Here is a 23493-nt window from a genome sequence, read left to right as displayed (position 1 = left end):
CCACCACCATCCTCCCCCACTCCCCTGTCCCCACCCTAAAGAAAAGAGCCCAGCCTCACATCTCTCCACCCAGTGCGCCCTCTGAGTGGCTGCTTTCAGCACCGTCAGAATATTTGATGAGTAATACTGGTCATTTAAGTCAAAATGACATGCGTTTGTGTGAGCCCAGATCGAGGGGCTTTAAAAAATTAAAAGTGGCTGGAAGCCAGAGCTCTAAAGATGATGCTGGGACCCGGCTTCTGCAAGCATTTGGTCAAGGCGACTCTGTGGGCAGTTTCAGGGAGGAATAGAGTATCGATGGGTCTCTTCAGCCAGGTGAGAGCGAATCAGGGTTGGTTGCGACAGGAGATTGTAGTGTTCACAAACTGATGGGTCTGTCTTTTGTTTATTTTAGTCAGGTTGGACCATGCCGCAGTGCTGGGTGGGTCCTGGGTTGTGTTTTCCCATCTAACTTTTTACCCGGAATATGTTTTTGTTGTTGCCTGTGCTTGTTTGTTTGGTTTGTTTGTTGCTTGCTTTGAATTGTTGTGATATAGGATTAGATGCAGTCATGTGCTCTGCTTCCTTTTTCTTTTTAATTCTGAATATATTGTTGTTTTTTTAGCTTTGAATCCTAGTCTTGATCAATTTGTCTTTTTTTGAGTCTGTGCTTAAACTTTGCTTCTGAAATATGTTAGATGTTAGGTCTGTGATCAGCTCCAGGATTCATGATATTAATTTAGAAGAAACCCAACAGTGATGTAAAATTTAAGCAAAAAATGTCCAAAATATCTTACTATGATTGACTGAAGAAAGGTTTCTGAAACACAGGCCACAGAGAGTGAGCCTGGCGACATGGACCTCAGTGGCCTGCCCGAGACGGCCGTTGACTCCGAGGAGGATGACGATGAGGAAGACATCGAACGTGCCTCTGATCCCCTCATGAGTCGAGACATCGTCCGAGACTGCCTGGAGAAAGACCCCATGGACCGAACGGATGATGACATAGGTGAGTGATTCGCTTAAACCATCATGCTAGAATTCAAGGATTCAAACCCCAGAATTTGCTTGAGGAAGAAAGAGGGGATTCTAGAAAGCAATGAAATAATTTGCCAGGAAAAGAAGGCAACAAAAGGTCGGGGAGACTCCAAAAGGAGAGAGTGAGGTGGGGAGACGTGTTGTTTTTTTCTAGGTCACCCTCTCAGCCGAGCCTCTCGGAGCACATTAAAATTTGATTGGCTTAGCCACATCCACAGATATGCTTCAGTGGTGCCATGGCAAGCACAGGTCATCGAGTACCCAGACAGGCCATGGGCAGGGAACAAAATCCAGAATCTGTTTTCTTCACTCTCCTCAATGTCAACCGAACCACTCCAGCCTTTGGGCAGCCCTGGCTGCCCTGTCACACTAGCTAAAGCCAAATACTTGATTTGGTTGGCCTGACTGATATGGGAAGAAAAAACTATTAACTTGCTATAGAAAAACTTTTATCTTGATGGCCAGTTCTAGTAATTCAAATTGATTGTAAAATAATGATTATATCGCAATAAATGGACACAAGATGTTAAATGTACCATGTTCTATGCAACGGAATGGCATGCACACTTGTAGGCTAAGCAGTCAAAAAGAGGCAAATATGGAAATGAGTGTTTCTATATGAGCTCTTTTGGTCCTGTGGGTTTGAATAAAAATGGTGTGAAAACACTTTCTGCTGCCGTTGTCCAACAGTATATATACATATGTGACCCTGGACCACAAAACATCGAAATTGAGTTTATACAACATCTGAAATCTGAATAAAAAAGCTTTCCATTGATGTACGTTTGTTAGGATAGGACAATATTTGGCTGAGATAAAACTATTTTAAACTCTGGAATTTGAGGGTGTAAAAAAAATCTAAACACTAAGATTTAAAGTTGTCCAGATGAATTCTTAGCAAAGCATATTACTGATCAAAAATTAAGTTTTGATGTATTTACAGTAGGAAATATACAAAATATTTTCATGGAACATGATCATTACTTAATTTCCTAATGATTTTTGGCATAAACGAAAAATAGATAATTTTGACCCATACAATGTTTTTTTGGCTATTGAAAAAAATATACCCCAGCGACTTAAGACTGGTTTTGTGGTCCAGAATCATATATAGCACAGTAGAATTGTCAATTTTTCTGTCAGTATTTCTGTCGCAGTGTCATCCCAAATGATGTGTTGTATTAAATAACATCCTGTGGTGAAAATGGCTTTGAAAGGTTAATATCACAGCATTCTAAATACTTTATTATTATTTTAAAGTTTTCTTTCCACATTACATGTTTTGAATTTTATCTAAAGGACAACAACCAAGGGACAGCTGTAATTGTCAAAAAAGAGCTAAAGTGAGAAAAGGCAAAACATTTTGAAACCACAAGTTTTAAATTGAACATCTGGCATAGTAAAAAAATAAAATCTATTGTGACGAGTCAGCTGCCTCCTCCCTGATTGTCACCGGCACCCCGTCCTAAATCGCCGCCCTTCACCAGGCTCCCGACTGGAGTGGGTGTGTGAGAGGAGGGGCGCTGGACGAGTCAGGGCTGGCGGCGTGTGATGGGGCACACCTGAAGGAAGTGGAGCCTCATTACCGCCGCTGTTTAAAAGCCCAACGCGCCTCTCCTCAGGAGACCGGTCTCTTCCCCGTGCATGCACGCTGGTGTCCTCGTGGGTCCAGGAAGGGTGCGTTGAGGGACTCCCGCGCCACCAAGACGTGAGCTGCCGGACCCGCGATCCGGAGGAGAACCGCACCCGTTTACACGGCCGACGGGCCAGGATGCCGGGCCGTCCATCCCCTACCAGCGCCGCGGCCGACGAGAGAGATGTGGCCGCTAGATGAAGCCGCCGCCCCTCGCGCCCCGGACCAAGGAGGGGAGCGCGTGCGGCCGCCGGACTCCGCCCCTTACCTGGACCCTTCCTCGATGAACACTGCCCGACCTACACAAATCCCGCAGCACGACGAGGACACCAGATTCCCTGTTATTTTGGACACTTTCCCCCTTTGGCCACTTTTATTCCCTTTGTTTTATGATTTCTGTTAATAAAAGCCTCTCCGAGGCCTGACGCCACGCCCACTGTGTCTGTCTTGTGCTCCTCCCGTGACACTGGTGGAGAATGCGGGCAAGGCGGAGCCTAGACAGCGCAGTTGGGAAACGTCTGGTGACGTCACTCCCTCTCGCTTGCAAACGTTCGTGAGAACCCAGACTGGGACGGAGGAAAACTGGGGACAGCCTCCCAACCACACAAGGGGTAAGTGACTTTTCCATTGTCATTTTACCCTGTGGTTGGTTGAGGCTGTCACTAAAACCCGGTTTCTCTGTCCCTGTTCTGGTGCGCTGCGAGAGGGAGGACCGCCCGGAGAGGAAGCCCCGCCCACTCCGACCGTTTGGAGCCTGGTTGAGGATGGTAGCACTCCCGTGTGGGTGGCGCCCTGGGGACGGGGATGTCGCTTGGGAGGGGGAATGTGACGAGTCAGCTGCCTCCTCCCTGATTGTCACCGGCACCCCGTCCTAAATCGCCGCCCTTCACCAGGCTCCCGACTGGAGTGGGTGTGTGAGAGGAGGGGCGCTGGACGAGTCAGGGCTGGCGGCGTGTGATGGGGCACACCTGAAGGAAGTGGAGCCTCATTACCGCCGCTGTTTAAAAGCCCAACGCGCCTCTCCTCAGGAGACCGGTCTCTTCCCCGTGCATGCACGCTGGTGTCCTCGTGGGTCCAGGAAGGGTGCGTTGAGGGACTCCCGCGCCACCAAGACGTGAGCTGCCGGACCCGCGATCCGGAGGAGAACCGCACCCGTTTACACGGCCGACGGGCCAGGATGCCGGGCCGTCCATCCCCTACCAGCGCCGCGGCCGACGAGAGAGATGTGGCCGCTAGATGAAGCCGCCGCCCCTCGCGCCCCGGACCAAGGAGGGGAGCGCGTGCGGCCGCCGGACTCCGCCCCTTACCTGGACCCTTCCTCGATGAACACTGCCCGACCTACACAAATCCCGCAGCACGACGAGGACACCAGATTCCCTGTTATTTTGGACACTTTCCCCCTTTGGCCACTTTTATTCCCTTTGTTTTATGATTTCTGTTAATAAAAGCCTCTCTGAGGCCTGACGCCACGCCCACTGTGTCTGTCTTGTGCTCCTCCCGTGACACTATGCATAAAACATGTACATTTGGAAGGTAGCAAAAACAAATGATAAATGGATAGGAAAGTAAATAAATAGGACAGTTTTTTTTTTTTTTTTCTTACTTCCACATAACAAAAAGCATCAAAATCTGTTTATTTTAATAAAACCCACTGGCGGTTGTCCATAATTGAAGAAACTACTTTCTGTTTAGGTCTTTGTTACTGTGGAAATGGATTTTGTCATGTATAATATGTCCTGTATATTGCATAGCAGGATTAGCCGGTTCTCAGAAATAGCTTCGTATTAATAATGCATTCGATGCTTGGTTGCTGTTATTTTTATAAGCCATGGAAAGAATGTTTTTCCGCTCTCCATGTGGGAAGAACAAACTGCATCTGATAGAGAGAACAAAAATACCAATGAAAGACTTTCAAAGACTCTTGTGTTATCTCACTTAGTTTTAAATGTGACTTTCACTTCTTGTTTCTCTCCCTGTTTCTTCAGAGCAACTGTTGGAGTTCATGCACCAGCTACCGGCCTTTGCCAATATGACCATGTCTGTCAGGAGGGAGCTTTGTGCTGTCATGGTGTTCGCTGTGGTGGAACGGGCCGGCACAGTCGTCCTTAATGATGGCGAAGAGGTCGGTCAGACTTACCGTGACATAAACCAGTACCAGTAGCCTTATTGAAGTCTCAGTTTCACATTTAATCTATATGTGTAGTATACCTAGTATACTGTATATAGTACACATACTGCACTTTTTCTATATCAATAGCTATTAGCCTAGCTTTTTACACTAATCCCATTTTAGTTCTCTTTAACCCCAATCATCTCTCTTTTTTGAAGTTAAGTCATTCACCTTCAGCCTTTCACCAGCTCTCACTTCAGTCTCATGTTGATCTTGATTCTGTGGCTTTGCTTACTCATACATCCATCCTTCTCCTGCCTTTCGTCACAGCCAATCAGCCATTCAGCTTCTGCACTGTTAAACCTGAATGGATGCCAGCTTTCAGCATCTTGAGATTACAAGATGCCCGCGGTTCAGCGGGAATCACTTATCTCCTTATCTCAGTATTGCCATGCCAAAAAGAGCCATTTTTCCCCCTTAATGCATCCATATAATTGAAAGCAGGACAGGGCTTGAGGCTTGTACAGTTTAGTGTGATGACATGTGATAAAAAAGGCTGTGATTTTCAAACAGTGAAAATAAACCATATGTCCTCTGTCTTACTGTTATCTCTTCATTGTAACTTTGTTGTAGCTGGACTCATGGTCTGTGATTCTGAATGGCTCAGTGGAGGTGACGCACCCAGATGGCCGGACGGAAATCCTGTGCATGGGCAACAGCTTTGGTGTGTCCCCCACCATGGAGAAAGAATACATGAAAGGGGTGATGAAGACCAAGGTGGATGACTGCCAGGTGAGTCAACAATCCATTCAGTAATCCAGTTCTTTTTTTTTTTTTTTGCCAAAAAACATTGCATTTCATTGCATGGTTTCATTGTGTGAAGACAATGAAGCCTATTTTTGCATTGTGGCAGTGTATTTTATTGTACACATAGACACATGTCCTCTTCCAGGCAGATTCAAAACATTTTCTGTTGATAAGAACTTAAGAACTTGCCCTGATGGTGGAAATGGGAATTTTAACTGCTTTTTTCTTAAAGCCACTTTCTATCTTTTGCTGAACATCACAAATTTCTTTGGTTTTTCTCATTGTGAATGGTGACTAATTTGGAATTTGGCCGTTGTTTCCCCTCCTATTTTTTATTTCTGTTAATATAAACAGGAAGCCATGGCTTTTCTACAGAACATTAAATGTACTGATGCAATAAATTTTATGCAAGTTGTAAATCACTTTTTTAATAGCAATATAAATATTTTTGCATTAAAGGTATTTATTTAATTGTAATACAAATAATATCACAATGCACATTATGTAAGGCTTTATTCTCTTTATTTACATCATTTAGATTTTTGGATATCCAGCAGGTTTTAAGGAAGAACTTTATTGATTAAAAACAAAATAATAATAATAATCCCTGTCAAATCTATTTTAGCTGTTTGTAAAGACTCATTTAATGCAGAAGTGAAATGGTCCTGCCCATTCATTAAGCATGAGAATGATCGGGTGATTAGTGAAAATTTAGCAATAATGAAATCTTGTCTCTGTTTCAGTGCACTGCTGTAATTATCATTGGGAAATCATTTGAAAACCTGCTTCATCTAAAAAGTGATTCTACTTTTGCCTCTCGGCTTGTGTCTGCTAGCTCACTTTTGCTCTCGTTTTCTCTCTCTGTCAGTTTGTTTGCATAGCACAGCAAGAATACTGCTGCATCCTTAACCAAGTGGAGAAAAACATGCAGAAGGTGGAAGAGGAGGGTGAGATTGTGATGGTGAAGGAACACCGAGAGCTTGACCGCACAGGCACCAGAAAAGGACACATTGTCATCAAGGTGAGAACCCATCTATAAACGAGTTTGTTTGTCACAACCAGAGTTAAAGAAATGTTCCGAAATGTAGCTACAATAAAGTGACAAAAAGAAAACTTTCCAAACAAACGTTACCTGTCATGGGGGTCAATGAAAGCTCACATAAGGATTTAATACTTAAACTAGTGTTTCCTACACCTCTATTTTATGGCACTTCAGCCAAAATAAGTAATATTTTATTTGAGTTGTGAGTTTGCAGTCTGAACTGAATCCGATGAGATGTGCCACACTGCAAAAACTGTTAGGATACATTGACTCACACGCTTGATTGACATGGCATTTGCTCTGATTTAAACAGATGCATTGAACATAGCCATTTATTGATTCCTAAATGAGGAAATATGCTTAGCACAGTGGAGCCATATATGGACTGAATATCAAATACATCTTATGAGTCCAGTGTCTTGACAGTTAGAGCGGAGGGAAATATGACCAACAACAATGAAACTGACCACCAGTTCTTCTGGCTGACCCCAAATCAGAGTCACAAGCCAAAGTTGGATTTAATATGCATCCTTTAAAGAGCACTTTTTGTTTTTTATAGGGCACACCAGAGCGTCTTACCATGCACCTTGTAGAAGAGCACTCGGTGGTGGACCCCACCTACATCGAGGACTTCCTGCTTACCTACCGCACCTTCCTGCCAAGCCCCATGGTGGTAGGCAAGAAACTGCTGGAGTGGTTTCATGACTCCAGCCTCAGGGACAAGGTACATAGACACGCTTATGCAATCACGTAAATCAGTTGGTGGTTGATGAGATAAATGATTATTTATTACATATTTCATCAGGTTACACGGGTAGTCTTGCTGTGGGTAAACAATCATTTCAACGACTTTGAGGGTGACTCTGCAATGACACATTTTCTTGAGGAGTTCGAGTACAATCTGGAGAGAGAGGTCAGTTGTGTGCAAAAAAAACTAAGATTTCTTAGTGTTCTTCAGCTTTGTGGCTAAGTCGACTGCAAAATTCTCATGCAGTTGCCTCTCTTTAAACCAGAAAATGTGTGGGCACCTAAGACTGTTAAACATAGCATGTGCTGCCAAAGCTAAGCTACGGGTGGTGACCCTGACCAAACCCTCGAGGGAAGCACACCTGTCTTTCACCCTGCTGGGGGGTTCAGAGAAGGGCTTTCGCATTTTCATTGACAGCGTGGAGCAAGACAGCAAAGCTGCAGAGGCCGGCCTTAAACGAGGAGACCAGGTAATGTCACACCAGCAGCACGCAGGATCTGAAGCAGGCTACAGAAATAGTTGTACTTGTTAAATTGACGCAACTTGCATTGTTGTGGCATTAGCAGCTGTATTAGTAGTTATGTGACTGGAAGTGGGAAACATTGTGTGATAGCGTTTTCAATTACTTTTGTCAAGCGATGAAAGCGGTTAGACACAGCACTGACAGCATACTGCCCTAAATCATAAAGAAAAAGAGCAAAAACCTCATCTTTTGTTTTCATTCCTTCTATCGTTCAAACGTAAAAGCACACACATCTCAGCCTGTTAACTCGTTCTGTAGTCTAAATATGTCTGCCACACGGCTTCCCTCCTTCACACAAGCGGAAAATGTGATTGTGGATGAATAGTGTCACACTGTTTCCTTTAGCCCTTCACTCACTGCGGTATTTGGCTCATAAAGCTGTTTAATGAGTTGCTATCTGTTTGCCCTCTGAACCACAAGAGGATTGGGATTGTTCAGAATGCTAATCAGCTGATACTTTTTTGGCCATTTTGAGATTATTGACAATAACCGTGTCTGCTTAGCCGATTAACAGATGTGGTAGTTCTCCTTTGTATCAGTCAACAGCTTTGACAATGGATAAGCTATTTGTTGTTAAGTTTAATAGAGTAAATATTGTGAAGAAGTTTCCATTTATTTATTTATTTTCTGTTATCGGTAGCAAGGGAACTCACCAAATCATCATTAAAAAATAATAATAATAATTTTTAATTTATAGCAATTTTTTGAATCCACTATTTGCTGTTTGTAAAATTTTTACAAATACATAAAATACACTCATTTATGGGGATTCTCAATAAGTGTAATGGTTTTATACTGTACAAACTGTATATTCTGTCCCCTTAAACTAACCCCACCCTTAAACCTACCCATCACAAAAATTATATAGTTTTCTATGATGGGGATAGAATATACAGTTTGTGGAATTTTAGGAACCATTTAAATATAGTAGTTCACCTTCAGTTGCTGGTCCCCATTGACTTCCATAGTATGGGGGAAAAAACACTATGCAAGGCAGTGGGGAACAGCAACTGGAGGTGAACTGTCCCTTAAATACTAATGCAATTAATGTAAAGCTTGTAAAAATGTAAAGTAAAGGTTGGTTTAAAGCATTAATTTATGACATTTTCCAGTTTTCTGTGACCTAATCTAAAGTGAGAATTATTTCCGGTTAAAAAGTTGTTAAGAAAGCATTATATAAGTCTTTACCTATGAACTAATTAAACAATAAATGAAGAACTCTCTATTTGTATAGAGTATATAAATGTGTTAACTAGACTTTATATACTATGAATTAACAATAAACTAATAGTTGAAACTAATAGCATATTAGCCAATAAAAACCATATTGCTTGGGTGCTAATGTGAACATGGATCTGTATTTGTTTGTGTCACTGGTGTGATTTTGTCAATGAATGAATGAACGCCAAAGGAGTTCATGTTGCAGTAAGGGAAAAGTCCTTTCACGCTGAAAATGAGCCTCACACTCATACTGACTCCTCATACCTCACCTCACTAAGAGAATTTGACATGTAATACCACGAACTGCTCACTGTGTGCTGAAAGTATATAATACTGAAATAAAACATTGTGCTTCATGTATATTTATCAACTGGCTCAGCTGCAATATTGAGGGAGATTTTGTATTTTCATCTTTTTTTTTCCCCAGATACTAGAGGTCAATGGGCAAAACTTTGAAAATGTGCCGTTATCCAAAGCCAACGAGATTCTCAAAAACAACACACACCTGTCCATTACTGTGAAAACCAATCTCTTAGGTAAGCTACACTGGCTGAAATTACTACAGCTGCACAGACTGTTATTTAGATCCAATGCTTCATTTGAAAATTGCCAGTCAGCTCTCTTTCCGTCTTGCAGTAGGGGTAAATGTAGCTGTAGTTGATTTTGGAAGGCTGTTTGTTCCTTGATAATGTCAGATGGGATTATTAATACTCATCTTCTCTGTGCTGTGTTCCCTGCTTTTAGTGTTTAAGGAGCTACTGGCCAGGCCTGACCAGGACCAGGAGCAAGAACTGGAGGAGGAGCCAGACAGGAAAAACGGGGCACCTCACATCCCCAAAATCGGGGACATTAAGAAAGCCAGCCGCTACTCCATCCCTGACCTGGCTGTGGATGTGGAGCAGGTCATGGGTCTTGAGAAAGCTAGTAAGAAAGCCAAGGCCAACACCGTGGGTGGCAGAAACAAGCTGAAGAAGATCTTCGACAAGACACTAACCAGTATTCTTCCACCCAAACCTTACAAGTAAGCTGTGGTTCATACATGAAAGCTATCTTGGTGATTTGGTCCACTGCAGTGTATAACTCTTCAGGTTTGTTCACAGTGAGGTTGGTGTGGGACAGTCCCAGGATGACAGTATTGTTGGGCTAAAGCAGTCAAAGCAGATCCCTCCTGCTCTTCCTGTCAGTGGAAACCTTTCATCGAGCAACCCTGACCTATTGCAATCACACCATCGCATACTTGACTTCAACAACCAGCCTGGTAAGACACTTAATGTGGTTTAGCAAAGAAAGACATTTTACTGCATCTGCATCCATGTTGGTTCTGGAACAACAATCTAGTCAACCACTCTCGTGTTAGGGTTAGGTTGAGACTTGGTCTTAAGGGGTGAACAGCGTTCTTATCAACTCCACCATTACCTTAGGGATAGGGTTTAGCCAGTAATCATTATATTCAGGAATTTGTTCTACTAGGTTTGACATTCTTCTTAAGAGAGAACAGACTAAGTGTCAGTAAATAAAGATAGTAGAGATCTTTGCAAGGATAGTTTAAACATATTCTTGCAATGTCTTTCTGTGCACTTACCTTTATGGCAGAACCTTTCACCCAAGTTTAATCTCAGTGCATGCATATTTAATAAGATGCTCATGCTGTCCTGAATGTCCTCTTTCAGAAGCAGTTCCTATAAGTAAGTATTTGATTTTGTTTTCTTAGAAGTTTCTCAACTACTTTCATTTCCTTAATCAAAATGTTCTTCAGGGCACTTCTTTGCTTCGTCTTGACTTTGATCTATCTACAACAAATTTTGGTGGTAGTCAATCAGGTCTCAATCTGTAAACTGTGCATTTGGTGGGCTTCATCAAAGTTCTTTAGTTAAATTGATTGGTTGTTGTTCACTGATTCACGTCACTTTCACAATAGAGGTTTTGTTTCGGTGTGAGATTGATTGTAAGTTTGTAAGTTGATTTGCTTGCTTGTTTAAAATTGTATAACTTAATAATAATAATAATTAAAAAAAAAGTTACTGATTATTGGTTTTTAGATTCAAGATGTGATCACTTCTTGACTGTCCGAAACTCCAGTTTAGATTCTGACTTATTCAAACATACCAAAGTGTGAAAGTGACACAAGTTCAAAATTATCATGGGTAACACATTATAAGTGGTTTTCCACCTTGATGTTGGTCAATGAATGGGTTAAGTGTGTGGGCTTAAGCCATTCCTCTGTTCTTCAGACATGTCAGACCAGGTACTGAGAGTGTTCAAGGCAGACCAGCAAAGTCGATACCTCATGATTGGGAAGGACACCACAGCAAAAGAGGTCGTAGCTCAGGCCATCCGAGAGTTTGCCTTGACTGCTGCCCCTGAAGCATATTCATTGTGTGAGGTGTCAGTCACTCCTGAGGGTGTCATCAAGCAGCGGCGACTCCCTGAACAACTCTCCAAACTGGCCGACAGGATCCAGCTCAGTGGAAGGTGTTGCCTTTGAGCCCTTTTTGCCATTTTGATCAATTTTCTGAAGTATTTTGGTGTCCAACCACTTAGAACATCTGGTGACCTCTCCTCTCATTGGCTTATTCTCCGATAAACCTTTAGGTACTACCTGAAAAGCAACATGGAGACAGAGACATTGTGCTCGGATGAAGATGCCCAGGAACTACTAAGAGAGAGTCAGATCAGCCTGTTGCAGCTTAGCACGGTGGAAGTGGCGACCCAGCTGTCCATGCGTGCCTTTGAGCTGTTCTGTGCCATCGAGCCCACCGAGTACATCGATGACCTCTTTAAGCTGAAAACTCGTCTAACCGGGCCCCCCAGCCTCAAGCTCTTTGAGGAGGCCATCAATCGGGAGACCTTCTGGGTGGCCACGGAGGTGGTGCGTGAGACCAACCAGCTCAAACGCATGAAGATCATCAAGCACTTCATTAAGATCGCACTGCATTGCCGCGAGTGCAAGAACTTCAACTCCATGTTTGCCATCATCAGGTAGAAGTGGTCTTTATTTTAAGAGACTTTTTTAAATTAAGTATTAAACTGAAGACTTATGATGTATATTTTCCCAAGTAACAATGACATTTTGTGTCTTTTCCAGCGGTCTGAACTTGGCACCAGTGTCCAGACTCAGAGGCACATGGGAGAAGTTGCCTAGTAAATATGAGAAGCTGTTTAGTGATCTTCAAGATTTATTTGATCCCTCCAGGAATATGGCAAAGTACCGAAATCTTCTAAACAGCCAGAATCTGCAGCCACCCATCATCCCTCTTTTCCCTGTAATCAAGAAGGATCTCACCTTCCTGCATGAAGGTAAGATAGTCCTCGCCGGAGTAGGTGATGACATACAGTATATAATACATGTTTCTTTTTTATTGAAGTACATTTTCCTCGATATCTTTTGGATAGAATGGCTTGATACCTTTCTCAAAGGTTTGTGTCTTAAAGGCACAGTTGTAAAAACTTTACATTTTGAGAGTCAATTATGAAAATATGACTTCTTTAACACAAACTTCACCATTTTAAGTTGACCCTAAAGGGAAAAAAATAACTATAAAAATGCACGATATGAGCCTTTTCTTTATTGTCCACTCTAGGAAATGACTCGAAGGTAGATGGTTTGGTGAACTTTGAGAAGCTGCGGATGATTGCTAAAGAGATCAGACACGTAGGCAGAATGGCAGCGGTAAACATGGACCCTGCTCTGATGTTCAGAACCAGGTGAGTGCCTTTCAGTTTTGAGTGCTACAATGACTTCTTTGTCCTTCTTTCAGGCTGTACTCTTCACATCACTGAGTTGCTTTTAGTGCCCACTCGCTGCGATGTGTACAGCTCTCACCTCACGCTTTCACACACAGGCTTTTTCGACATGTTAAAGTGATATTTACGTATGAGTTAAACCACTCTTTATGTTATTCTGTCTGCATTATTGTCAGAGAAGTTAGTGTCTCTCTTTTGGTCTTTGGTGCACCTCACCTTGGTACCCTTGGTCTGTTTCTCCTCATCTAAGTGTGTCTCCCTCTTTTTCTCTCATGGGCTTTCTCTCTCCCACATTTCTCTCTTTGTCCACCCTCTCTGCCCCACACTTCACTATTCATGCCTCTCCCTTACAGGAAGAAGAAATGGAGAAGTTTAGGGTGAGTAAGGTGAACTCTCACCTTTAACCTCATGTGTGCCCCTCCTTTATTTTGGGCTGACTCCTCACCATTCAATTTTTTTCTTTTTCTGGTTCATTTGAGAATGCTTCTGCTATGATGGATCCCATCCAAGCATTTGACCACCATCACTTTTGCTACTCAGGGTCATTATAGAAACTCACCTCATTCTAAATACATTTTAATATTTCTGTTGTATAATTACCATAGATCTTGAATGTTTCACAAATGTGACTCCACTAGTATGCATGAATTTATTTACAGTTGTTTGGTTCCTGCACATTTATTAATTTGATATCCCATGATCCATTTTTAGCAAAAGTGATTTAATGTGCCACTTCCATGCTAAACTACTTACCATAGCCGCACGTCTTCAACAAAGTTTTTGCAGTGTTTTTTTTTTTTTTTTTTTTGTCTTTTTGATTATTTTCTATAGTTTTAACTTTATTATTTTATGAAATGTGATAAGTGATATGTGTGTGAATTCAAACAGCCATTTATAAGATCTTTTTTAAGTTGAAAATTGTGTTCTATTCCAGCCTAACATACAAAACTTTAATGATGCTAATGATGCAGAATCTAAACACTTCACCTTTAAACAAATTAAATGGTTGACAAAAAATTGTCCAAGGTTTTTGCCCAGAAATGTAAAAAAAAAAAAAAAAAAAAAAAAAAATATATATATATATATATATATATATATATATATATATATATATATATATATATATATATATATATATATATATATATGTATGCAATCCTTTTTTTTTCTTTTTTAATGATCAGTTATTGTACTTTTTAACTGCCTGATTGGCTGAAATGTGAAATGCATGGAATGTTTGGATTGAAGCTTCAAGGAATGCAACTTACCGCATGTCAAAGAGAGACTGCATCTTCATCAGCATACTACCACTGTTAAAGTCAGCCTGCATCTTTAACTGTAATATGTGTGTGCATTTAGGTCACTCAGCCAGGGCAGTGCCAATGCGGCAGTCCTGGATGTAACCCAGACAGGCGGACACAAGAAGCGGGTCAGACGGAGTTCCTTCCTCAATGCCAAGAAGCTGTACGAGGACGCACAGATGGCACGCAAAGTCAAACAATACCTGTCCAACCTCATCCTGGAGACGAATGAGGAGAGCCTGCAGACACTCTCAATTCAGTGTGAGCCTTCAGTCAACACATGTGAGTAGGGTGCAACCACACACACTATTACAAATAGGTGAATCCACAGGAAACAACAGTGGCATGTGATGAAAAACGACGCACGCAATTACCTCACAATATCATTACAGTGCCGAAGAGTTCCGGGGACAGGAAGAGACCGGACACTTCTCCTATAGTTGCACGGGCCGCCATTCACCAGCGCCAGCAGCTTCAGAAAGCCACCCAGGCGCTTCAAGTGCCTGCCGTAGCCCTCTACCCATCACGCAAGAAAGTGCCAGTCAAAGACTTGCCGCCATTTGGTGAGACTCCGCATTTATGTAGCTTAAACATGATCAGCTTCTACATTGTGTATTACTGGTGCTCATAAGAATCTTATTGTGTTTGCACAGGCACAAGCTCACCACAGTCTCTGAAAAAGATACTGTCCCTTTCAGAAGAGGCAGGAGAGAGACACAGGAAACTGACAGAGGACAGTGTTTCCAACAACTCTTCACAGATGTCCTCTCCTCCCACATCCCCTCACAGCTCACCTAAGAAAGGTAAGTATACAGACAGGCACACAATGGCTTTTTTTGCAAATTTTATGTTAATTTGTCTTCGCACACTTGACTTACTTTCCTCCATTGACTTGAGGAACTGTGGAATCAGAGCCTTATGGTGGGCATGCAGTGAGATGTATTGCCAGACAGCATGTGCCCCGCTGGCGCCCCCAGTGCCAACATGTTTTCATGGCTGATTTAATATCTTGAGACTGCCATCTAGTGGTAAAAAGATAACACATAGAATATGACATATCCTGCCAAGGATTAAGTTTTTTTACAAAACATCTTGGAAAGCTGCTTGTCTCCGATTTCATTACTGTTAAGTTACAAATGAACCACTTTCCATCTCTCCTTTCGAATTTGCATCACATAACATTTCTGTCTCTCAATGTTTACCTGTTTTACCCTGTATTCAGCCATTGCATCTATAAGAAGCCACAGTATGAAGGGGTTTTCCTCCTTCTGTAGAAAGTCACCTAAAGGTAACAGGTCCTGGATGTAGATTTAACCTGAGAGAGTTCACACAAGCATCATTATTGCTGTGTCTCAAAATGTTGTGGACTGCCTACTAAAACATCATTCATTAGAATTGATGATCATACCATTTGAAAGCTTGGGCTCAAAAAGATTTTTAAAAAGCTGTTTGAAAAGTCTCTTATGTTCAACAAGGCTACATTTATCTGATTAAAAATACACTGAAAATATTGTGAAACATTATTACTGTTTTCTTTTTGAATATTTTAATATTTAATACATTTTAACGTGTTACAAAAAAGAAAAGAAAAATTTACTGAACCCAAACCTTTGACCTTTTGGGATGTTGTTTTTTTTTCCTTGAATTTGAGACACAGCCAATGAGATGTTTTGTTTTTTCGGTTAGATAATTTACATAATCAGTGACATTTGTGTTGTAGACTTTTTTTAGTAATCAAATATCATTATTTGTATATTGTGTTGTACAGTAGAGTGTCAGCTGGAGGTTCCACTGATAGTTTTATACATTTAGAAATATCATAATCGCTGACATTTAAGTGAACTCCCTCACCAAGTCAAGACAGTGTATTTGCTCCTGTTGTAGCTGGCAGAGGCAGGCTACTGCTCTAGCTGTGTGTGTGTGTGTGTGAAGCTTATAAATCATACAGATTTGCAGTTGTAGGTCGATAGAAAATATTGTTTGTACATTATAAAAGTCCCCACAAGGATAGTGAACCAGACATGTCTGTGTTTACTATAGGGCTTTGCTACTGAAGTAACTGCCTAGTTTTGATGATTTAATCTATGAAAGCGGGTTTTGATTCTAAAGTAATGCTTTGCTCTTCCATTAACATAGTTTTTAGGAGTTTAACCTTCTCTGACACTCTTCTTTCTTGCACTATCATTGTATCATTAATTTAATCATGATGTAAACAGGAAGGCTTATTTTCCATGAGTTGGTTAAATGAATAACTATTGTGCAATTGTTTCCAACTACAAAATGCAGCAATGCAATTTGAACTGATACAATAAGTGACAAATATTCAATAGCTCTGTTCCATAATCTTGTATACTGCATTTTAAGACACACACCAATATACCTTTCAAAAGTAACTCTAAAATATTTGGATGGCAGGAATTTAGCTTACTATGTTCTGGAACAAAACCTAATTATGTGAAAAGAGACTGTTATAGAATGGGGTACCACAGGGCTCTATATTAAGGCCAAACTGTTTTCTGATCATGTTGTTCTGTGTACTCGTTTGCCAGGGTATGGAAGAGCAGGTGACTACCTGTCAGACTCTGGCCACAGTGAGATCTCCTCACGCTCCAGTCTGGTGAGCACCTCCTCCCTGGACATGGGGCAAGATGAACGCAGACATCGATATGGAGGAGTAGCTGGGGAAAGCCATGGCAGTGTCCACCGTCTAGAACGCAGGGCTACTGCTGATCCTGACCAGTACAGCTTGGGGTAAGCACTTACCATTACTCTTTCAACTAGTTGGAATGTTGCCTGAATAACTAGTCAATTAATCAGTCTGGGTTAATTTGGCTGATTTTGAGCTAACCTGATCCCGTTTGGATGTTTCTCAAGCAGTATTTAAATAAGACATGTTCTTGTGTTTAAAAGCAGATACACGGAGCACATTAAAATGAATTCAGGATTCTTGAGAAATATGAAACTATTTATTTTGAATCATGCACAGTGTTAAATGTAGCAAAACTGGAAATACCAGAACAATTCAGAGCAATTCTATATTAAGTTGTCAAACTCCCTAATGGAAAAGTATTTTATTTGACAACTGGTTGACCTTCATGGCCTAGTCCTGGCAATGTAGTGTTACAATTAAATCCTTCTGGACCTTTCTACCCTCTCTTTATTCAGGTCTTGCTCATCAATGCAGGACTGTCGGGGTCTGTATGCGGGTGCCACTGTGCTGTCTTCCCCCAGCTCAGAGGAGCTTACCCAGGACCAGGGCGACCGGGTGTCTCTCGATGCTGCTGATTCTGGTCGTGGCAGCTGGACTTCATGTTCCAGTGGCTCTCATGACAACATTCAGACCATGCAGCAGGGGCGTAGCTGGGAAGCACTTGCAGAGGGTGCGGGGCTTTGGGGAAGCAGAGGAAGCTGGGCGTCTGCCTGCTCCTCTTCATCCTCTGCAGCATGTTGGGGCGAGGACTCTGAGGGCGATACGGGCACTATCAAGCGAAGAGGAGGGAGGGATGTGACCACAGACCCAGAGACCAGCAGCATCACCTCCACTGGTTCAGAAGAGTCCAGACAGCACAGTCGACGGCCCTCACCCATCACTGCAGGCAACACCAAAGCTGTGATCAGTAAGAGTCGCCACATGACCCGGGTTTAAAGAGATAGTTCACCCAAAAATGAATATTCTATTGATATTTACTATTTACCTTCATGTTGATCCAGAGCATTATGTTTTTACTTTAATTTAACACTACAATGAGAAGCATCACACAGCTTTCTTTCCCCATTCATTAACATTTAATAGCAACCATGGTTACTTATCATAAAATTAGTCCAAAAAGCCTGTGAGCTAAGCTTTATGAAGTCCTTTCAGGAAGCAAAAAGCTGTTATTCACAGAAAATTAAGTATATGATGCCTCATGGAAGTTTGCACATCATACTTTGATGCCAAACTTGGTGAGTATTCGTGGTTGAGTTTTATTTTACTTGAAAGATCTGGTTGGGGAAAGATTTTCATTTTTGGGTAACTATTTTAAGAGTAACTACATCAAATTATGTGTCCTAACCTGTTTGTTGAGTGTTTACATTTTTCAACTGCTGAAGTCATGATTTTTGCATGCAAAAAAACATTCCCAGTGATTAAACTAACATCTGAAAATGAAACCCTGCTCCAGCTTGACAAATACATGAACCTTAAGGATAGAGACACCCTCATTTAAATCACTTAATGGTCATGTTGAACACTACAAGGTGGAACAGGACAACAAACTACCTTCAAAAGTGGTCCTTCCTGATCTAGTGCATGTCTGCATGTGTCCGTCCACGTGTGTGAGAAGCATTACGGATATTAAACGGAACTGTGGTGTCCGTCTCCTCCCTCAGCACGGAAGGACGGCCGTTACCGGGACCCTCCACCTACTCCGCCGGGCTACACCGCACTGACCATCACGGACGTAACCGAGGGCACAGCTCACGCGGGCAGGAGACCGCCGGACTACACCACCGCCTTGCAGCGCTCCCGTCTTGTCTCACAATCCCCCGACTCCCAGCAGCCCCCAGCTGCGGGAAAACCTATCCACTCGCCGGATCCCCGGGGCCGAGAAGACGAGGAGACAGAGAGGGTGGAAGTGGAGGGTGAGTGCTTGTCTCCCAAACTCAGAGATCAAAGGAGGAGAGGTCCACACACAGCAGTTCCCCCCAGGCCATGAGTTACATACACCACCCCGACGGGAAGGTAAAACATCCCAAACTCCAGTTACTTCCACACTCACACGCTCACACTCCCATACACCAGTCACGGCTCTGCATGCCAGGAGGACAGCTCCTTCACCTGCCCACCATCACCAACCACCAACGCATCTCACACAGTGCATGTGTCGCCACAGAGACAGCCTGCCCCCCGCCTGGTAACATCCCAGTCATTGCTCCCTGCTCTGCCGTGTGTATTGGCTCTCACCCATCAGTGCTCACAGGAAAATCACTAGATCTGCCATCATAAATGCTTGAACACATGATAGAGCCTGAAGTCATGTTTGTGTTGTCAGGGCAGCACATGAAATAGCATTAGTACTTATCAGCACAAAGATCCTGAATTGGGGAATTGTCATTTTATTAATTTTCACAGTAGTGGCCTTTCATGTCTTATGTTTGTCTTTGGTAAGGTACGGCCAGAGCATATTTTATTTCCTTATATTAAGTGGTATGTCTATGACTTTGTTCCAAATCCCTGTGCATTTCCTACCCTTGACGACATTTTTTATACATCCAAAATTGCACAGCTATGCTACCAAACATTTACATGTAATCTTTTTTAGGCATGTTAATCCCAGATATATATATACAGGTGCTGGTCATATAATTAGAATATCATCAAAAAGTTGATTTATTTCACTAATTCCATTCAAAAAGTGAAATTCATTACACACAGACTGATATATTTCAAATGTTTATTTCTTTTAATTATGACCAGCACCTGTATATAATTATTTTGTTAAACTATGTATGTCATATAACATTTTATATACCGTATTTTTCGGCCTATAAGTCGCACCTGAGTAAAAGTCGCATCAGTCCAAAAATAGGTCATGATGAGGAAAAAACATATATAAGTCGCACTGGACTATAAGTCGCATTTATTTAGAACCAAGAACCAAGAGAAAACATTACCGCCTACAGCCGAGAGAGGGCGCTCTATGTGTGTAGTGTAGACTACAGGAGCACTGAGCAGCATTGAGCGCCCTCTGGCGTCTGTAGACGGTAATGTTTTCTCTTGGTTCATGTCTCTTAGTTCATTTCTCTTGGTTCATGTCAAATTAATTTTGATAAATAAGTCGCACCTGACTATAAGTCGCAGTACCAGCCAAACTATGAAAAAAAGTGTGACTTATAGTCCGGAAAATACGGTAGTTATTTATTTTATTCACTACTGAAAACTATTTCCATCGTATTAAAAATTTTCTTTTTTATGCCATGTATTTTTTTTTTTCATGCTTAGTGCCAAATTGTTAGTTTAACAGTTATGGTTAGTAGAGTCTCATGACGTAAACATGTTGCTGCCTGTGAGGCTTTTCAGGTCAGCAACTATTTCAGTCCAGGTGCTGTTTTCACACTGTGTTGGTTAGTGTAATTTGAACACCAGTTCCAGTCTACCTGTAATTTATTTTTTGTTGCATTGCGCTATTTGGTTCCAATCAGCGGTGTGCTTGCACTATCAACATGAGTATTCGTGTGATTACAATACAAGTGGCAACTGTTTGCTAGGTAGCAGTTCAGGAGAAGACAATACAAGTTTTATTCCAGTTTTGGTGCTTGTGCTATTACTACCAAAAATGTAATATGCACAAAACTGCACTTGCATCTGTTTACTGCAAATGCAGTGTAAGACATGTGGAGTTTGTGACGCCAAAGACAGTTTTTGCTGACACAATCAGTAATTAGAAATGACATTATGTGCCATCAATAACAGTTCACTTTCACATGTCGCTCGGGTTTGGAACAGAGCTTGTGTTTAAGTGATTGTGTCCATGATGCTCACAGTGATTCTCTCTTCTTCCTCCAGAGGATGAACAGGTGTCCGCTGTTTGAAAGGGGGCGACTCGGGCTGCACTGCTGCATTGACTGATGGCCCATATCGGGCATTCACAGGTCAGACAGACAGACAGACCATCCAGTCTACATCTTACCGGCACTGCCTCTCTCCCTCCTCGATGGATTCATCTCCCTGTCCTGCCTTAATGCATCATGGGGGGTTTAATGCCCTGCATGCTAAAAATACTGTGAAGAAAGGAGGCGAGCAAAAAAATAATTTATTTGGCACTTTGGAGAATGGAAAAAATGAACTGAACTGAACTGAAAACACAACGCTTTGACATTCACACACAAAAAACAAACTACTGTTAACAGTTATCTTCAGACAATTCCCTCTTACCTTCTACTTAAAGGTCACATGGACGCGTTTAATAGTTCCCTTCAGCACTTTTTAACTGTTTTTAAGGTGTAAACTGATGCACACAATCTACATTTCAGTCACACGATTCTGGACATGCAGTTTGGATGGCGAAGAAGGCTCGAGTACAATTTACCACCCTTCTTTTGGACATCAGTCCTGACGACAACTCTCATATCTGTGTGGTTCAATATAACAGTATTATATTTGCAGGAGCACGACTTGAAGGACATCTCTTCTACTGGATGACTACAAATGGAGTTCATTGATTCCTGACTTGCGTAGCACACCGATTTAATAAGGAAGGTGTTTTATGAGAGGAAATGATGCTAAGTGAAGCCTTAGTGATTGATTTTATTGGTTTTTGGCTTTTTAGTGGGTTTGTGAGCTATAAGAAAGTATGACTGGTTTGGGCAAATGCCCATAACAAACAATACAAAAACAAAAGCCTGAAAAAAAAAATGTTTTGGTAATCGAGGAGCCAAAGTCCATTGAAAGTGAATCAGCTCAGCTATAACAAGCAAAAATCACTCATCTTCGATATGACGCAGGTGGGTTTTATCAGTTCAGTACCTCTACAGCTTCAGAAAGCTAATGAAGCGTTTGCTGTGGCTGTTGCTCAACATCATCTGCCCCCTGTTGGTTAAGGTGAGAACTGCAGGCTACTCAGGCAAACGAGGCCGTCTTGTAGGGTGCTACTTCCTTCCTCTCATTAAGTGAAACCATTAAGAAGGTGTGTAAAAAAAAAAAAAATTGTTGCTTTTATGTTTAGTTTTTCTTTACGAGGGCTCAAGTCATGCATGTTTCTCCCGGGGGTGGGTCTTGACCTAACTACCACTGCTGCAAAACAGCTTCCACAATCACTCACAGGAACTCAACTGAAACCTGCTTTTGAGACTCCGGTGGGCCGGGAACACACAAACCCACCCGAAGTCCGTCAGTCAGAGCAGAACTGAACCGATGGGAGCACGTCACTCTTGTTCTTTCATTTTAAACACTGAGTTAAACTGATCACATTGATCAGTAGTTAGAAACAGACTAAAGAAGAAAAAATAAGTTTGCAGTGTTTTCCACTGTGCTCTGTAACATCACTACTTCAATGTTTTGTTCAGTTTTTTTCTCTAGTTGCTTGTATGTTTGTTTGTTTTTGGCTCCCACAGTTTTTTTGTAATGGTTGCGGATACAGTTGTTAATAACACATTTGTTACAATAACTATATCGCCCATCTGCTTCTACCCATTTTTTTTTTTTTTTTTTTTTTTAGTAAATATTCACATTTTGGCAAGCCAGGATGAGTCGCTTGTTTTGCAAAATAAGTTGCACAAACTGTACAAGCATAAATACAACAAGGTAAATAGTAGTAGGTAGCTGTTCTGCTACTCTGTTCGATATGTGATGTCAAGTGAGACGTGTACATTTAGCTGGTGAAGATTCTCTCTTTTTTCGACTACTTTTACCTGTACGTCTTTTACAAAGACAATTGGTGGAGTATGTATTTGTTCTTATTATTTTTCTTTATTTTTGTTTTGTATTTTTAATACAATAATTGTAAATATTGGTTATATTTTTGTTGAATTGTAGAAATGTATGATGTTTATGCCTCAACATCCAGTTTATATGAAGCTGGGAATCAATAAATTCGAGAAAAGAAAAAAGAATCAACTTATAGTTTTTAAATGCACATTATTATTATTATTATTATTGCTTTTTGTTTTGTTTTATTTTTTTTTTCAAACATTGTTTTTAATGCCCTCTGGCACCATCTAGTGTTTGCACAAGATAAGACATGAAAGTAACTTGAAATGTGTATCTCATACTTTTCTAACTGACAAGTGTATGTTGGGGTTAATAAAAGAGATCTGTATCTATGTGCTGTTCAACACTGTTTGCTTTTTCAGTGTTTCTTCAGAGGCTTTGATGAGCTAAAGAGGATAAACTAGGTCATGTGCGCAGTGATTCCACATTTACTGACCATGATGCACTGCAAAACCTAATCACAGAATCACATTTTAGATGTTCTGGCTCAAGGCGAAAATCGGACCTTCCTCCCAAGAAGTCAAAGCCATTCTTTGGTTAGTCCAGGTGAGTTCAGATCTTCACAACTGGTTTGGGGTGAGGTATGGGCAAAGAGCAAGCAATAATGCATAAATATGCAGTTATGAATCTTGAAATGTATACGTGTACATTTTATTGTATAGTTAAGGTTTACGTTTTTCTCAATCACTATTTTATATCAGTATGTATGTTGTCCAGTTATTCTGCCTTGGACAAAAAAAAAATTGACTTTTTAGTTCTTAAAGTTGGAAGTTTATGTCTCACAATTCTGGCATAGTCTGAATCTCGCAATTCAGAGGAAAAAAATGTCTCAATTATGAGAAAAACATTGTCTGAATTGTGGGATGAAAGCTCAGAA

General features: G+C 41.4%; 1 protein-coding gene across 10 annotated transcripts in view; it reads left to right on the top strand.

The window, feature by feature from the left end:
- The window catches only part of LOC128027564 (rap guanine nucleotide exchange factor 2), a 101734-nt gene extending 78786 nt beyond the window's left edge, over positions 1–22948 (top strand). For 2 of the 10 annotated variants that reach the window (XM_052615286.1, XM_052615294.1), the window contains 23 exons: positions 811–988; positions 4636–4772; positions 5394–5552; positions 6436–6588; positions 7169–7333; positions 7415–7522; positions 7623–7826; positions 9529–9637; positions 9846–10122; positions 10202–10359; positions 10772–10786; positions 11333–11573; positions 11694–12080; positions 12187–12398; positions 12683–12806; positions 13199–13222; positions 14205–14428; positions 14539–14709; positions 14800–14949; positions 16696–16897; positions 17312–17763; positions 18518–18869; positions 20694–22948. In XM_052615286.1, the coding sequence (XP_052471246.1) occupies positions 811–988; positions 4636–4772; positions 5394–5552; positions 6436–6588; positions 7169–7333; positions 7415–7522; positions 7623–7826; positions 9529–9637; positions 9846–10122; positions 10202–10359; positions 10772–10786; positions 11333–11573; positions 11694–12080; positions 12187–12398; positions 12683–12806; positions 13199–13222; positions 14205–14428; positions 14539–14709; positions 14800–14949; positions 16696–16897; positions 17312–17763; positions 18518–18843 (4176 nt within the window). In that variant the 3' untranslated portion in view covers positions 18844–18869; positions 20694–22948. The remainder of the gene's footprint in view (positions 1–810; positions 989–4635; positions 4773–5393; positions 5553–6435; positions 6589–7168; positions 7334–7414; positions 7523–7622; positions 7827–9528; positions 9638–9845; positions 10123–10201; positions 10360–10771; positions 10787–11332; positions 11574–11693; positions 12081–12186; positions 12399–12682; positions 12807–13198; positions 13223–14204; positions 14429–14538; positions 14710–14799; positions 14950–16695; positions 16898–17311; positions 17764–18517; positions 18870–20693) is intronic. The other 8 variants (XM_052615287.1, XM_052615285.1, XM_052615291.1 and 5 more) reach the window with 5 other exon arrangements.
- Positions 22949–23493: the final 545 nt, after the last annotated feature.

This window comes from Carassius gibelio, chromosome A14 (genome assembly GCF_023724105.1).
Source record: "Carassius gibelio isolate Cgi1373 ecotype wild population from Czech Republic chromosome A14, carGib1.2-hapl.c, whole genome shotgun sequence".
Lineage (NCBI taxonomy): Eukaryota > Metazoa > Chordata > Actinopteri > Cypriniformes > Cyprinidae > Carassius > Carassius gibelio.
The sequence above is the reverse complement of the archived record's forward strand: the minus strand, read 5'-3'. Positions and strand labels throughout refer to the sequence as shown.